The 15,097-nt window shown below is 42.8% G+C and overlaps 2 protein-coding genes across 3 annotated transcripts in view; one reads left to right on the top strand and one right to left on the bottom strand.

Moving 5' to 3' along the window:
• The window catches only part of CAPN7 (calpain 7), a 32,157-nt gene extending 23,496 nt beyond the window's left edge, over positions 1 to 8,661 (top strand). Inside the window, exons 17-21 of one of the 2 annotated variants that reach the window (XM_058821605.1) lie at positions 402 to 547; positions 1,265 to 1,327; positions 3,686 to 3,816; positions 4,992 to 5,084; positions 5,165 to 8,661. In XM_058821605.1, the coding sequence (XP_058677588.1) occupies positions 402 to 547; positions 1,265 to 1,327; positions 3,686 to 3,816; positions 4,992 to 5,084; positions 5,165 to 5,309 (578 nt within the window). In that variant the 3' untranslated portion in view covers positions 5,310 to 8,661. The remainder of the gene's footprint in view (positions 1 to 401; positions 548 to 1,264; positions 1,328 to 3,685; positions 3,817 to 4,991; positions 5,085 to 5,164) is intronic. The other variant, XM_058821675.1, reaches the window with a different exon arrangement.
• A 1,211-nt stretch (positions 8,662 to 9,872) lies between these two features.
• The window catches only part of SH3BP5 (SH3 domain binding protein 5), a 50,765-nt gene continuing 45,540 nt past the window's right edge, over positions 9,873 to 15,097 (bottom strand). Inside the window, exons 8-9 of the mRNA XM_058806907.1 lie at positions 12,039 to 12,299; positions 9,873 to 11,335 (exon numbers count right to left, since the gene is read on the bottom strand). Coding sequence (XP_058662890.1) covers positions 11,154 to 11,335; positions 12,039 to 12,299 — 443 coding nt within the window. The 3' untranslated portion in view covers positions 9,873 to 11,153. The remainder of the gene's footprint in view (positions 11,336 to 12,038; positions 12,300 to 15,097) is intronic.

Raw genomic sequence — 15,097 nt, 5'->3', positions numbered from 1 at the left:
TTCTGGCAGCTGGCATTCTGGAACTGTCCAGCCAATGGAGAAAGAGCAGACACTTCAGAGATTTTCAAAGAGTACCTAAACATTCATTATCTTTCTCTTGAAATGTCAACATAATTACAGAACTAAGTCTTCTTTGAGTAGTAGCATTGGTGGGAGATGGATAAGCAGTCCTTGCATGTCTTGGGATTTAAGCTGTACTTTCAAGCACAGAATTTGTGTCTTGTCATGTGTGATGTACCCCTCCTGAAACAGTAGCTGATGTTAAGACTGTCCTTTCTATGGGTAAATCTTGAGGCTCTCATCTGTTCAGAGCACTCAGGTCTGTTCAGTCTAATCTGAGAAGTTTGCCAAGCTGGGGGTATTTTTGGTCAGGAAAAAATGTTCATCCTTTTCTTTTTCAGCTGATCCTCCTCCTTATATTGATGGTATTCGGATCAACAGTCCTCATTATCTGACCAAGATAAAGCTGACCTCTCCAGGTTCCCATACATTCACCTTAGTGGTGTCCCAGTATGAGAAACAAAACACCATCCACTACACCATCAGGGTATGTGCTGTTGTTTCATAATGAATGTAAGCAGTTAAACTGTAAACTGTCCTTTGTTTTTGAATTTGATAAAAAGGGTATTTCTGAATTAATATTGCTGTCTTGGGGAGGGAAGGTATGAGTGATGGAGCAGCCCCACTGGATGATGTGTTTGATAATGTTCTCCATTTGTAGTAACAAAATTTTAGTAATGAAGTCAGCTGAAAAATACTCTTACTTTCTAGAATAAAAAAGTATCTATGTACAGGCAGATCATGGGCTTTCCATGTATCCAAATTAAACCTATTTTAGATCCTGGTTAAGATTTAAAGGTTTTTGACTTCTCTAGGTCTTGACTTAGGATTTGGTTTTTTCTCTTAACTGCTGAGTCACATAATGATCAGTGCTAGATTTTTTTTTCACAGAAAAAGAGTAAAGTGCAGATTGTTTCCATTTTGCTTTTTTTGTTGGTTGGGTTTTTTTGTTGGGTTTTGTTTGTTTGTTTGGGTTTTTTTTGGGGAGGTAGGGGGCAGGGTTTTCAAGTAGAACTAAGTCTTAGTCCCAGCACTATTCTGAATTTTGAGTTTGACACAGGGTCATCTGGTTGGTAATACAGGCATGAAGTGAACAAGTATCTAAAAATGTTGTGTGGGCACTTCTGTTTTCTTTTAATTTTGTCATGATTTTGTTGAAAGATGCAAATTAAATGTGTAACCTGCTGCTTCTTTTACAATATAGGTGTATTCCTTGTGCAAGTTCACCTTTTCCAAGATTCCTACACCCTACACCATTTCCAAACGGGTAACGAAACATTTTCTTTTATGCATCACTGGTTTGGCTTTTCCATATTTGAGATGTACAAGGTTTTAAAATATATTTTGATACTACTGCCCCACCTCCAGCACAGAGTGTGTTGTTGCAGCTGTGCCATTGCAGACATGCTGCAAAGCCTTTGTAGAACAGACTGGCCTTTGGAACAACAACCCATACCCTAATAAGTCATCACTCTGCAGAAATCAGGTTGTGCTAGTAATGGTGTAGAGTGAAAATCCCCCAGAAGTGTTGCTCATTTACCCTTGGGAGAATTGCATGATTTTCTTGGAAAAACTCTTAGCAGGATGGGACAAAATCCGCAATGCCAAACCAAAGGCACCAGTAGCAAGAGCATAAGAAACAAACTTACGATTGCAATATCACAGCACATTACCTGTTCCTAAATTTTTCAAAGATACCTCTGGGGTCTGTAACAATTGGAATAAGCACTCCTGTTGCCAGACAGGATCAAGGAAGTATATCCATTGTACACTTCATGAGAGTATAGGAACAGGGGGGAGAGTGAGAAACTTGACTGAAACCAGGTCAGAAGCTCAGGCAGTTTTGGGGCCAGTTGCCGTTCCTATTTCAGCTGTCAACATGAGCTGCAGTTACACCTTCAGCTGAAGTATAAATATAGCCAAGAGCTCACAGGATAAAGTAACTTGCATGTATTTTCATGTTTTAGCAGTTTTATCCTCAGGAAAGAATAAACCAGCAGCTTTACCTCCATACCTACCATGCATTCCCTGGGGAATCCTACTGTAGTCAGAGGTCTTGTGTCCAAACAGTCACTTGTTCAGGCAGAGAGAAACAAGTGGAACAGTCCCTTTGCTAGGACACTTGTGCCTGAAGCAGGACTGCATTACTCTGTGTGCTCAGGAGGACATTGCTGGCTTGCAGCTTGGCTCTCGAGTTCAGACAATGTTCCATAGCAGCTGGTATTTCTGGAACAGTCCCTTGAAACCTGTTCTAGAGAATGGTGAGTGAACAGAGATTCCTGGGAACAGCAAGATGGTTTGTTTGGTTCTTCCAGAAACCATTGTCCTATAGAGCTATTAAAAACTGGGCTTACTTTGAGGAAGTAAGAGGTCAAAAATATTCAAGGTGAAAAGCCTGCTTGAGGAGGGACATCCATTTTATGTTGTAATACGTTTGAAAAGAGAATTAAGTATGTAGAAAACTTCTGTTGACTATTTGAACATGTCTGTCTAGTATTCAAAAAAAAAAAAAAGGTATGTTCTATCTATCCAATGCCGGTTCTGTCTTTAGGATTGAATACAAAAAGTTAGTTACCTGTATTTAATGCCTGTTTAGTGATTGCTTAGCAGTCATCACACTCAAAAGCAAGCAGAGAACTAAATGACAGTTTAGCAGTAAAAACAAGTTCTGTTAGATGTCCTATACTGGAGTCAAGTGGTCACCTCTGGAGCTCACCAAGCCCTGATGTGATGCTGGAATTAAGTGCAGCAGAAGTGGGAAAGGGCTAGAAAGCTCAGCAGCACACAGCAGTTTTAGGTTCCTGGGTAGTAGCATGGGAGGAGGAGAAATTCCCCTCACTTCTCTACTTACCAGGTTAGAGGGGTTTGGGCACTGAGTGGAGAAATTAAATCAAAAGGGAAAATGCTGCCCCTTGCTGCTTTGACAGAGACCAGGAGAGCAGTAGCAGGAGAGATGGATCTCAGATATAAATATGTGTGCCTGGCATGCCTTACGAGTCTAACCTTTCAGTTTGATGACTAGCAAGAGGAACTTGGAAACAGATGGGCTGCTTCTCAAAGTCTGAGCAGCATTTTTCCCCTTGAGTGTCATTATCTTTGCAGAATCTGTCCTTGTGGTTATCTTGTGGTCCTTGTCATTGCAGTGCTGGCTCTCAGAGTGCACAGAGGTGATGGACAGGGCTGGAGGCAGAGATCTTTAAAAGCAAAGTTACAACATTATTGGTGTTGTACTCCCTGTATTGCTGCTGTTTCTCATGTAATCCAACAGGGGAGTGTCTGAGGACAAAAAAGATAACCTGTGTAGTCTAGTAGGCATGGGATAGATGGGAATGTGGGTCCTCTGTTAGCTGCAGTTTCTCACAGTCAGAAACAGTCACTCAGTGCTTGTTTCATGTAAGCTGGAAAAATACAGTACAGGGAGGGAATGTAAGGATTTGAGGGCGAGGGGGAGCGTCACAAGACTTTGTGAATGCCTAACACCATCTGGCACTTCACTTTGAAAATTAGGAGACGTCACTAAAGTCAGTAACTTCCAAAGTGAGAGGACCCTCTAGTCTTGTTTGTGTGTATATATAAGCAATAGAAATCCTCAGGATCTGTTTTCTGTACTTTTGACTTCTCTCAGGTTAATGGACAGTGGAAAGGTCACAGTGCTGGAGGATGTGGAAACTTCAGAGACACCTACAAAAATAACCCAATTTATCAATTCCAGCTAGACAAGAATGGACCATTGCTAATTGAACTACGGGGACCGAGGTTTGTAGAAAATAATTGTGCATCAATACAGTGAAAGAATTGCATGCCAAAGATAAAGCTTTGTCACTATCCCCTTGGGGAGGGTAGGAAGCTCATGGAAAATCCAGAAAACAACATGTGGGAGTTTACTCAGATTTTGTATTATTTGTTTCTATCTTTACCATCAATAGTGTTTTAAATCTATACGTTAACTACTGAGGGAAATCCTTGACCTATAAGGAAAGCAGCAGCCTTCCTTTCTCTTCATGTTTTGGGGTCTGAGGAGAGCTAGGGAAGAAGGTATAAAGGATTTCTTCTTAAAACTAATTATGATCATAATTTCTATTTTGTAGTAGAGCTAATATGCAAGATACCAAACCCTTAGGGATCTCAAACACCTTTGAAAGTGCATTTACTCTGCTAGTAGCAGGCCAGGAGAAGTGCTGGATATCAATGTCCCATAAAGTAGACTTAGGCAGGCCAAATTCCTTTGGCACAATTAATGATTACCTCAAAATACCAGTTTTCAGTACTTCTGAATAGTAACATCTCCTGACCTACAGTTAACTGTTTATGCTTTGCAAAGCTGCACAGTGAGCCCTACAAGGTGATAGAACTTTTCTATCTCTCCTCTCCTCTTTGAGGAAACTCCTTCTCTCATGAAATGAAGATGAAGGCAGAGGTGTGGCTGCACAGTTCCATGACTTGAGCAGTTCTTTGCATTTTTTCCTGCACTTGAACATCATATTTGGGTAGTTTGGAGGACAGAGGCAATGGTGTCTGTCACATGCATTAACAGGAGCAGACAAAGTGTCCCAAGTTGTATTGCAACATGAGAAGTTCTGCTGAGATCACTGACACCGAGTCCTCCCATAGCAACCTGATCACACCCCAGGATCTGTGCCATGTGGCACAGGAGTGTGTCACAAGGTTAACTGCTTGAATTCTGCCTGAGTGCACAGGCAGCTTCTAGCAGGCATCTTCCCTGCAGTCCAGTTCTAAACCTGAACTGAGTTTTGTCTTCCTCCAAATACTACATTCATGTCATGGTAAATTTGACTTTACATTTTTGCCACAAATGTGGCAAAACTTCTAGGTGTCTTTCAGTTATGCTGTATAGTTTTTAATAACTAGTCCTCTTCATGATAATCCTGATGAGCCAAGCATCTAAAGCAAGTCTGCCATGTCACTTGCAGGCAATACAGCGTTGGTTTTGAACTGGTCACCGTCTCAACAGTGGGAGATCCTGGTTCCTATGGCTTTCAGAAAAAAAGCAGTGGTGACTACAGGTAACACTTAATGAAGTCTGTACAGAGGTTTGAAACATACTTTAGATCTCATTTCTAACAGGTAGTTTTCTTTATCATAGGTGTGGATTTTGCTACTTGGAGGTGGAGAACACTTTTGCTGGAGTTTACAACATTATCCCCACCACATTCCTCCCTCAACAAGAGGGGCCTTTTTTCTTAGATTTTAACAGTACTACTCCTCTTAAGGTGTCACAGCTGCAGTGAGGAGACAGAACATTGCAGTGCTGTTTAAGGAGATGGTTTTGACCTGTCCTACAGCCTGAGAACAGGTGAAGAACCCTTATTACACCTGCACAAAAGAGAATTACATCCTGAGTTGCAGCCAAAAGCATGGAATGACAGATTGCCAGGTAATTGTGGCAGGCAGTTAGCTGTGGATTTGCTGCTATGGTCCAGGAGTGAGCACTGTTCAGCAGGCTTGGGAATAGGCTAAAATGCATATATTCAAATGAACCAGCAGAAGAAGAACTCAATTTATTGCAGTTTTTCCACACTTTGAATCAAAGTCGAGTGAGTTACAAGAAAAACTAATATTGAAATTCCCTCCTCCCCTCATACAGGGTATATGGGCTAAAGATTCTATTCTTAAAAGTAAACATATAAGAAAAAAATATTCTTGTGTATTCTGCTTATTCAGTCTCAGGACCAAATAGCTTTTATTATATTACATATTTGTGCTGCTATCTATGGTTCTCCCATCTAAATGTAAATGTACTACTGCTGAGCCAGTAGTATTCCATGTGTCATCTTCTCTGGAATATGTATATAGGAGTACAGGAAAAGGAAGGTTCCAGCTTTAGCTATTTCTAAAAGCAAAGCAATTGCTTTGCTCATGTTATGTGTACCTTGAGAGCTGTTATTTCATATCTGTATGACTTTAGCACATAATACAGCAGGAGCTTCTGTGGTTTTCTTCCTGCCATCTACCAGAGCTAGGTTGATCCTGATGAGCAGGAAGGAGGAGGTTATCCAGCACAGTGACCAGGCAGTGCAGCACAGCCTTCCCTGAGCAGCTGTGAAAGGTTTTCATCTGAAGATCCCCTGTAAGATTCACTGTATCTGCTGAGGGTACTCTCAGTCGCTGGTGCAGGGGGATGGGGAACTGCCCACCATCAGCAACTCAGCAAGTATTTTATTTTCATCACTTTTGTAAGTAGGTGGCCTGTAGGGAAGGATCATTTAAACCTTTCTCCCAATACACCACAGCTGCAAGGAATGCACTTGCTGATTCCATTATGCAAGACATCTTTGAAAAGCTACTTTTTTTCCTTTTAAGTTGAAACCAGTGAAGGAATTGAGCACAGGGCCAGTGTCATCAATAGAAGCAGGGTCAGAGTTCTGAAGAAAATAGTGCAGGTGGGATTAATGCAGAACAAGTTATTTTATTAGAAGACCCCCTCACCATGTGTTCTTCCTCTAGATCTGTATACACTTTATCTGAAGAGGATTCAAGATGAGAAGTTATTATTTAATACCAGCTGCCTCACAGATCCTGAAATGGATTAAATTTTGTCATTTTTACAAAATTTACAATATTTCACAATGGGGAGAGAGGGTATTTTTAAAAACAGCCATGGGAATTTTGCTGCCATTCACACTGGTTTGGCAGTTTTCCAAGCAAAAAGGTAGAATTTAAATCTTGCTTTAGGTTACAGGTGTCATTTGGCCATTGGGAAACTGAAAACATATTCTATAGTAGCAGCAGAAATAGCTGTGGGCTAAAATTATTCCCACAGAAATCTGCTGTTAGTCCTCTCTAGAAAGTAGAAGAACCTTTTGTTTCATGTCCTTCATCAGACAGCTGCTTAATAAGTGTCTGGCACTGAAAGGGCAGGGATAGCTCCTGCCTTGGAGAACACTTGCCTTGCTGACTGCAGTTCTCTCAGAGGCCATCTGGGCTGGGGAATTAGTGACAAGTTTGTCACAGAGTGACTTACCTTCTTTTGCAGGGAAGTTTCTGATGGTTGTTGCAATAAATCAACAGAAGGAACAGCATAAGCACAAGCTGAGAATAAAGCAGATTAAGTTCTTTGTGGTTATACTTGGCTTTTGGAGTATGTGCCAAGGACTGCTCCACCCCTAGAATATGAAAGTTTCATTCAACTCCCATTTTCCCTACAGGTTTCTAAGTTTTTATCTGAGGCTAAACCAGAGTAGCAGTGAGGTCCTCCATGTATCTCATCACCTCTAGAGTTGGAGGTAGTGAGGAAGTCTCAGCTGAGCATCTTTTTGGCAGTATGAAAGGCAGATGCCAGAAATGCCAGCTTTCAGCACCAAGTTCTTGCACAGTCTCTGCTGTTTGAGATCAAGCTGGTAGACTTGCCTACAGGAAAATCTGTTGTTGTTCTTCAGTAGTTGGTTTCTATCTGGCAGGAAGGAGTTTTTCTTTCTCTTTCCCCCTGAGCACAAGTTAGTGCCAAAGCTTATGCTGCATGAAATGAGAGCATAAGGCTCAGCTTCCGTACTGTGCAGAACTTAAACTGAACTGAAAAGTAAGAAATGTACCCACTTTCCTAATGCCAGGCAAAGACATTAAGGCCAAAGGATCCTGTCCCACCATGATATGGCAATATTCCTTACACATCTGGAACAGTCAGTGGATTGGGCTCATCCCCATTAATGCACAGGACTTAAGTTTAGTGTCAATCTTATCTATATAAAGTCTATTCAAATATTGCACCTGCATAGGGTACTGGAATGCCATCACTGTGCACTTCCCTTCAGATATAGGACAGTACACTCAGGTGAAGTATTTAAGAGGTACTACAAAATATCCATATAAATTGCAGCCTAGGGATTCTGGTTATGGCAAATTAATTTTACAATAAAATTTTCTTATCCTTTTTTCTTAAGAAAAAACATTGATGTAAGCATTTAGGATTTGCTTTAGTATTTTCTGTCAAATACATACTTTCATATATTTTCCACAAGTAAGTCTGAAAAACTTATTGCAAAGTGAACTGACCCTTAGATTTTAACATGACCTCAGGCCACTAAGTTAAGCTTTACTTTCCCCTGTACTTTTTAGCATTTTTTGAGCCATATGACAGAGAATATAGTTTGTTCTGTTTGTTTTGTTAGGAAGCACAGGTTAGCCCTTGGTTGATCCAATCCCTCAGTTACCAAAGATTCAGTGAGACACAGACCATGGATGAATGGTATCAACAGCTTCCATCCCAACTGCCCCACACTGTGAGTCTGAGCTCAGTCCTGGTCTCCTGCTGCAAGCTTCATGTAACTATTTTGTACAGTAATTATGCATTTAACCACACAGTCTCTGCAGCCTTTGAACAGCCACCTCTTTAGAGCTAAGTTTGTGTGTACTTACAGTAGAGTTTTCATTGCTTCATTTAAAAGGACACTGAAATTGTTTGATAATACCAAAGAGAAGTAGAACTCCTAGGTTAACATTTGCTTTATACATTCTCACATCAGGGCAGATGAAGCAATCACGTATACTTTGATACACCAGAGGCTTATTTTTATACCCATGAAGGCAGCTACCATCATGTTACCCTTCAGAATCCATGAAGAGCTTAAGTAAAAAGTAACTGGAGAAAGCTTGTTCATTTGCTTGTACTCCATAGCAATGTATGTTCATTTAAGTCTGTCATAATTATAATTATGGCTTTTATGAAGTTTAAAATAAAATGAGTTTTCCATTAATTTATTAGAAACACAGTTGTGCCTGTTTGCTTGCACCTTTGAAGGGAGATTTACCTGCCAAGTCTGGGGCTCACCAAGGAGAAAGGCTGCACCATGATCTTTCACTAACTCTTGCAGCAGGGTGATAGAACAGGAAGGGCAGAGGGGGTTCCACACTCTTTCAAACTTCCAGATCAATGGTTTTACCCAGCTGGGAGCTGAACCCAATCAGGACATAGGCAAGGCAGCACACACAAAAATTAATTCATTGTGCCAAAGTGTGGGAAGCTTGGGTTTCCAGTCCGAACTGGCAAGACAAGGAGAAATTTCATTACAAGAGAGGTTAAAAAATAAAATTAAAAAAAAAAAAATCACCATCAAAACAACCATTCAAAGAACCCAGGAAAATATAACAGGTGTTGACTGGGAGGTATGCAGAAGTGAGATTCAAAGGCCTCTGCTAGTTTTCTAACTGAATGGAGCACAGACAAGAGCTCAGCTATGACAGTTTAGGTAAAAACACTTAATACAATGTGGCACTCCTGTACTGCTTTTCATATTAAATACTGTCTATCCCAGCTTTTTACTAAGTCATGATCCCATCAGAAGTTGGAACCAGAGACTTCTTTCCTAAGCATTTTCTGTGCCTGGGAACTGCTGGCAGTGAAAGATTTCAGCCTTAAGGTCTTCAGAAGATGTAAACATATAAATGTCTAACACAGTTACAGCTTAAGAGCTATAATGTGAGGAATCTATTTTTCTAGGAAAACAGGATTCCTTGCCTCCAATTCTGCATGGCTTTACAGCCAATTTCAGCAGCATTAAGTACAGAGGTCTTGTGTAACAGAATACCTCCCTCCTCCTGCACTAAGGAGGTTTTGGAGAGCCTGACTGAAGCTCTGGTCTTGTGGCACAGTTCAGAATAAAATGTGAGCCACATATGCAGGGATTTGGGAGGCTGGAAAAAGGCACCACTTGCCCACGTACCTCAATGGAATCTAACACCAATGTGACCTCAGCCTGCAGTCTTCAGCTGGAAATGGACATTTGGAGGCTAAACTTGCTGTGGGAGAAGATTGGTTCCCAGCATTTCAGATAAACGTCACTTGCACAGACTCAAAATGTGGAAAACAAAAATGTTTACTGTAGTGTGAAGAATTTTACATTAACTTCGAGAATAGATACACAAGCTGTGGCAGGGATGAAATACAACAGGACTGCAAAAACAGAATAGAAAATACTTTGGGCAATACTAAGATTCCCATCAAATCAACAATATAAACTGACATTTTAGAGAAAATGGTGCTTTCAGAAATGCTTAGTCACCAAAACTGAAGAGTCCTAGGATTTTTACTACCACTTATTAGCATAATTATCAGACACTACTACTGCCTAACAGCTGCTGGCAAAACATGCCCCGTGCCCTTTCTAGTTTTATTGAACATTTTGTCTAGGGCATACTAAAATCCCAAGTCCCTTTAACAGTTATAAACCCCCACACAGTACAACCTACAGAGAAGCTTAAGAACACATTGTCAATCTACACTGGCAATTCCTTTTCTTCATGCATATTTCAAGGGCAAACCCCTTATCATAATCATCCTGAAAACATCTATGACTCCCATTTTTGAGGGGGAAAAAAAATAAACCAACAAAAAACCACTTAAAGTGCTGAAAAATAATTCTTCACTTCTCAGGGAAGCAGAAGGGCAAGGGGCCAATCAACTCTTTTTGGTCACTGGAATCACCTGCGGAGTCCAAGCCAGACTCAGGAAGGTGTCTAGAAAGGGCCTCCCACTGCTGGGCATTACCATCCCCTTCCTGTCATCCATCTGTTTTATAGGCTTTTAGAGGCATGACTCATTTTATTTTCTGTGAGCACCAAGGGAAGAGTGAAGGCTTTCAGACCCCCCACATGCAACAGCTTTCCTGTATACAAAATATTTCTACAGTTTCAGCATAATAAAGACCAATACAGATGTTTAAAGATTATGCCACTTGTACTCAAGAGACTGGTTGTATCTAAAGAGCATTTCATTCTACAAAACCGAAGCCAAACCACTCTCTGCAAAAGTCTGGCTTGAATTTCAGACCCTGACTGGCATGAATTTACACGGGAACATTACTAGTTATTGCTTCAGCCAGGCTGCTACAAAACAATTTACAAAGTCTGTGAAATATGAGCACAGCTTAAACATTTGATAACTCGTCCGGCCTACAAAGGATTTACTGAATAAAAACTTCAGCCCTCCACATCAATTAAACTCCTTAGTGCATTTTTAAATTCTCAGAGTAAACGCTTAAGATTTGGCATATATTATTGGCACAATGTTCTTCAAACACTTAGAAGTTCATGTATAAATATTTAGACTCCCATTATTCAGGATGGGGCACGAGAAGGCCTCAGCCAATCTGGGCAGCTTTCCTGCCAGCACAAATTCCCTCCTTGATTTTCATGCACTGCAGGGAGAGCTGCTTCATTCGGTTATCCAGAGCCAGCCCTTCCGTGGAGCTGCTCCTGGTGCTGCTCCTGTTCTTGTTCGCTCTGTCGCTTGTCTTGTTCTCAGCCCCTTCTGCCCTATCCCCTGCAAAGAAAGGATTAAAGTGCACGTTAAACCTGGATTTCATTCTGCAAGTTAAGCTTCAAGCAGGTGCCTCTGCAGCTTCCTTTGCCAAAGCACACAGAAATTACAGGAGCAGGAGCAAGATGCTGTAATAAAACCAAGTTTGCCTTTCAAGCCGTGCTCATCTTGTGCACGGCATCAGCAAATTAGTGAGAACAGCCTTAAAATGGAGCAGACAAGGACAGTGGTAATCCTCTAGTCTGAATTAGTCAGCCAGGGCTGGCAGAGCCTGCAACGAGCTCCTTCTGGCATGTTATTTTTTGTGGGGATTTTGCTTTGGTTTCTTTTTCCCCTGGAAAGCAAGCTTTTCAAAAAGCAGGACAGTAACTTAAATAAATGAACTCAGATTTTCCTCCAAATAAATGTACCATGAGAATTCCACTGATCACTTATTTAGTGAGAAATCTCAAATCCCTGCACTAAGGCAGAACTGGGGAAGGTTCTCAGCCAGGAGAACAGTAATTAATACATTATAGAAATCACTGGTAACTCTGACACACAGGGTAACTCTGAGACACAGGGCCTTCCACAATTGCCTTCCCCACAGAAGCAGCCAGCAGCTCTGAGCATTCCCTGGCATTTGCCTAGGGGAGCTGGGAAGGTTTTCCTGCTCCCTTTATGAGGCTGAAGAGCACTGGCCCAGGGTGTATCCAGCTGTGCATACCTCTCTCAGCTTCACACTCGGGGGAGGAGGCCCCGCTGCATTCACTCCGGGGGCCCAGGACAGGGAAGATCATCCCGAACTCGGAGAGGGAGACGGGGCTGGGCAGGTCCAGGCTTCCAGGCCGTGTGGCAGGAGGAAACTGAGTGGGCACCTCACAGGGACTCGTAGGACCAGAGCTGAAGCTGGACACTGACTGAGTTTCTGAATCTTCTTCGGACACAAAGCTGCTGCCGTTGTCATCCTCAAACACTTCTGAAGCCACTGCAATGTTCAAAGAATATTCCAGTCAGTAATTCAGCCTCCCCTCCTGCACCTTCCCAGGCAAAGGCAAATTTCAGGTTTGCATCCTCCATACACAGACACACTGCTAACCCATGGGCTGCCCCCTCTGATTTTCTGCTCCCCTGTGCAAAGCCTTGGCCTGGTTCTGCCCTGGGCAGCAGCACACCTGCCAGCCAGGCCATGCAAGGCCAGCTCTGCACTAGCTACTGCTCCTCATGCCAAGGAGGTCTTGGATTTTTACCACCCCTGCTGGCCTTGTTCATTTGTGGTTTTCAGTAGACAACTTAGGTTAGAGCCTAATTCCCTGTGTCTGCCTCTCCGGCACTATCTTGATCCCTGTGCAGCCTCCTGGTTATTTAAGGTGCTAATCAGAAAGACACAGGTCCCAAGATTTCTTTTTGAATGAAGATCACCAAACAACAACAAAACAAAACAAAACAAAAAACACCAAAAAAAACCCACAAAAAAAACCACAACAAAACATATTCTTTTCCCTGCTTGTGTTTGCTCAGATCTGAATTCTAATTAAAGCAAACCCACTCCAAACTGTCTGTCTGGGTTAAGCTGCAGGGTCCTTATGAACAGCCAGAGCAGAAACCCATTAAAGAAAGCTCCATTTTCTGCAACACAAGGGTGTAGATTCTGCTGACATTCACCACACTCATTGCAGGCTGGGGACCAAAGACTTCTGCACACAAGCAGTCCCACTGGGATCAGAAGGTTCTCTACACGCATCAGCCTCTACACCACACAAGAGTGTGCTGGAATCCCACTGGCCTGAAGAAGTCTCAGACACAGCAAGACATCCACAGTGACCTGAGGTTATCTCCAATTCCTCCTCCTGGTGACTCCTGCCATTGTTAGCCAGGCTCAGAATCGCCTTGGAAGAGCAGCAGGAGCAAAGCAGAGGCGTTAACAAAATGGCTCAAAGGAGAAGCTTCAAAGAAGTTCTCCTGTCACCTTGGCAGCCTGGGGCTCACAGACACCACTTGGACACAAAGATGCCAGCAGAGGCTGTTCCTGTCATTTTTATGGCAGAGATGTTCACCCTCTTTCTGCTGGACTTCCAGATTGCAGAACTGCACTTACAAGTTGCAAAATTCACCCCAAAGGCTTCAAACATAAAATGGATAACAACATTATCCACCTTCCTGAGTCCTCTCAAGGGCATTTCATACTCAGAGACAGCCTCTCTTGTGGTTTGGATTTTGTTGTTTTGTTTTTAATGAAGTCAAATCTAAGACTGCAGCGGGGCCTTTCTTCTCACTTACTGTGTTTCACCAATATATGGTAAGCAGTACAGATAACTTTGTGGGGAGAAAGCAATAAAAGGTTTGGCAAAAAGGGTGTTTCCAATTAGAGTCCTCTGCTTGGCAAGAAGCACTGACATCAGGCAGTCTACACATGGCACAGCTAAACTGTAGCTTGCTTTTCACTGTTTAAATTCACTGTAATGCACAGGAGCATCTGCAAGGGCCAAGAAACTCTTGCTGATGACAAGGTGTTATCCAACTCCAGCAGACAGAAATCAAGATACAAAAGGACCTTGGTGGAAAGCTCCCCCCACATTACAATGAGAATTTAATCCAGGCTATTTTATTATTTAATCCAGTCTACTAGTCCTGCCCTGTCATAATCCAGTTCTGTGTTGGCACCAGACAATCTGATGTCCTTCCACTCATGTCAGACTGTGCATCCAAAGAGAGGGATGAGCCCATGATGCTGGTCCTTGCCTGCAGCCAGGGGAGCCAGCAAGTAATGTTAACATTAACTTGCCTGGCTCTTTCTGCCCCTATATCCCATGTCCCTGAACTCCTTCTGCACAAAATACCCTAAAGCTCAGTTACACCTAAGGCTTTCAGGAGGCCTTCTGCATGAGGAGGGGGACTTGTGGGTATCCAAAAGAGGCAATTCCTGCCTAGGTTGGAAAGGGTCCACCTCAGGAATTAAGGGTGGCGGAAGATAAGCAGCCATACTGAAACTTGGCTGCAACAGATGTCCAAACACAGCCCTCCCTTGCTGCTGCAATCTGAGGTCCCAGCTGCACAGCACTGAGTGAGAGCTCCAACACATTGTGCAGAAATTCCTGCCATTGCAGAGGGTGGAGGCCAGCCCAGGCCTGCTTCCCAGCTCCCAAGGCTGTACCATGGACCTACAAGGCCTCAGTGCCAGTACACATTGGTGCCTATGGGGAAATTGCGTCTTCTGCCTTTGGGCACCAGGGTTGTGCAATCATCAACTCCTGCAATCCTGACCTAGACTTTCCTCTGTAGAAACGAAGCTGAAATACAATTAAACTGGAATTTGTGGGACTGGGCAGCAAGAAAAAGACTTTCTGCATCGAGAAGGGGGGAAAGTGTCCAGGAAGGAGGCACAAGTAGGCCACATGTAATGTCCATCTATCCACTTTCACCCAGAGCCAGAACAAATGCAAACTCACCATACAACAGACCTTGGTGGCACATGGGGACCTTGTCCTGCAGAGAGCAGAGGTTACCTTGCTTGTTTGGAGCTTCCTTGGTGGTTGTTGCTGTCCCACATTTCTCCTACAGAGCCCCTCAGCACACTGCAGCAGCATATTGCTGCTTCTTCCCTTCCCTTGCTCACAGCACACACTGCTGAAATCACACCTTGGCAAAAGACTCTGCAGCACAAAGGAGCTTATCCTTACATTCTTCCCATTCTTCTCTACTACTGTAGCCACAACTTCAGCTCCCTGTGCCACAGGCCCAACACTGGAAGAAGCCCCTGATCCAGAAGGTCTGTTCCCAGACTGG

This window comes from Ammospiza caudacuta, chromosome 1 (genome assembly GCF_027887145.1).
Source record: "Ammospiza caudacuta isolate bAmmCau1 chromosome 1, bAmmCau1.pri, whole genome shotgun sequence".
Taxonomy (NCBI): domain Eukaryota; kingdom Metazoa; phylum Chordata; class Aves; order Passeriformes; family Passerellidae; genus Ammospiza; species Ammospiza caudacuta.
Note: the sequence above shows the minus strand (reverse complement) of the source record. Positions and strands in the feature narration are given on the sequence as shown.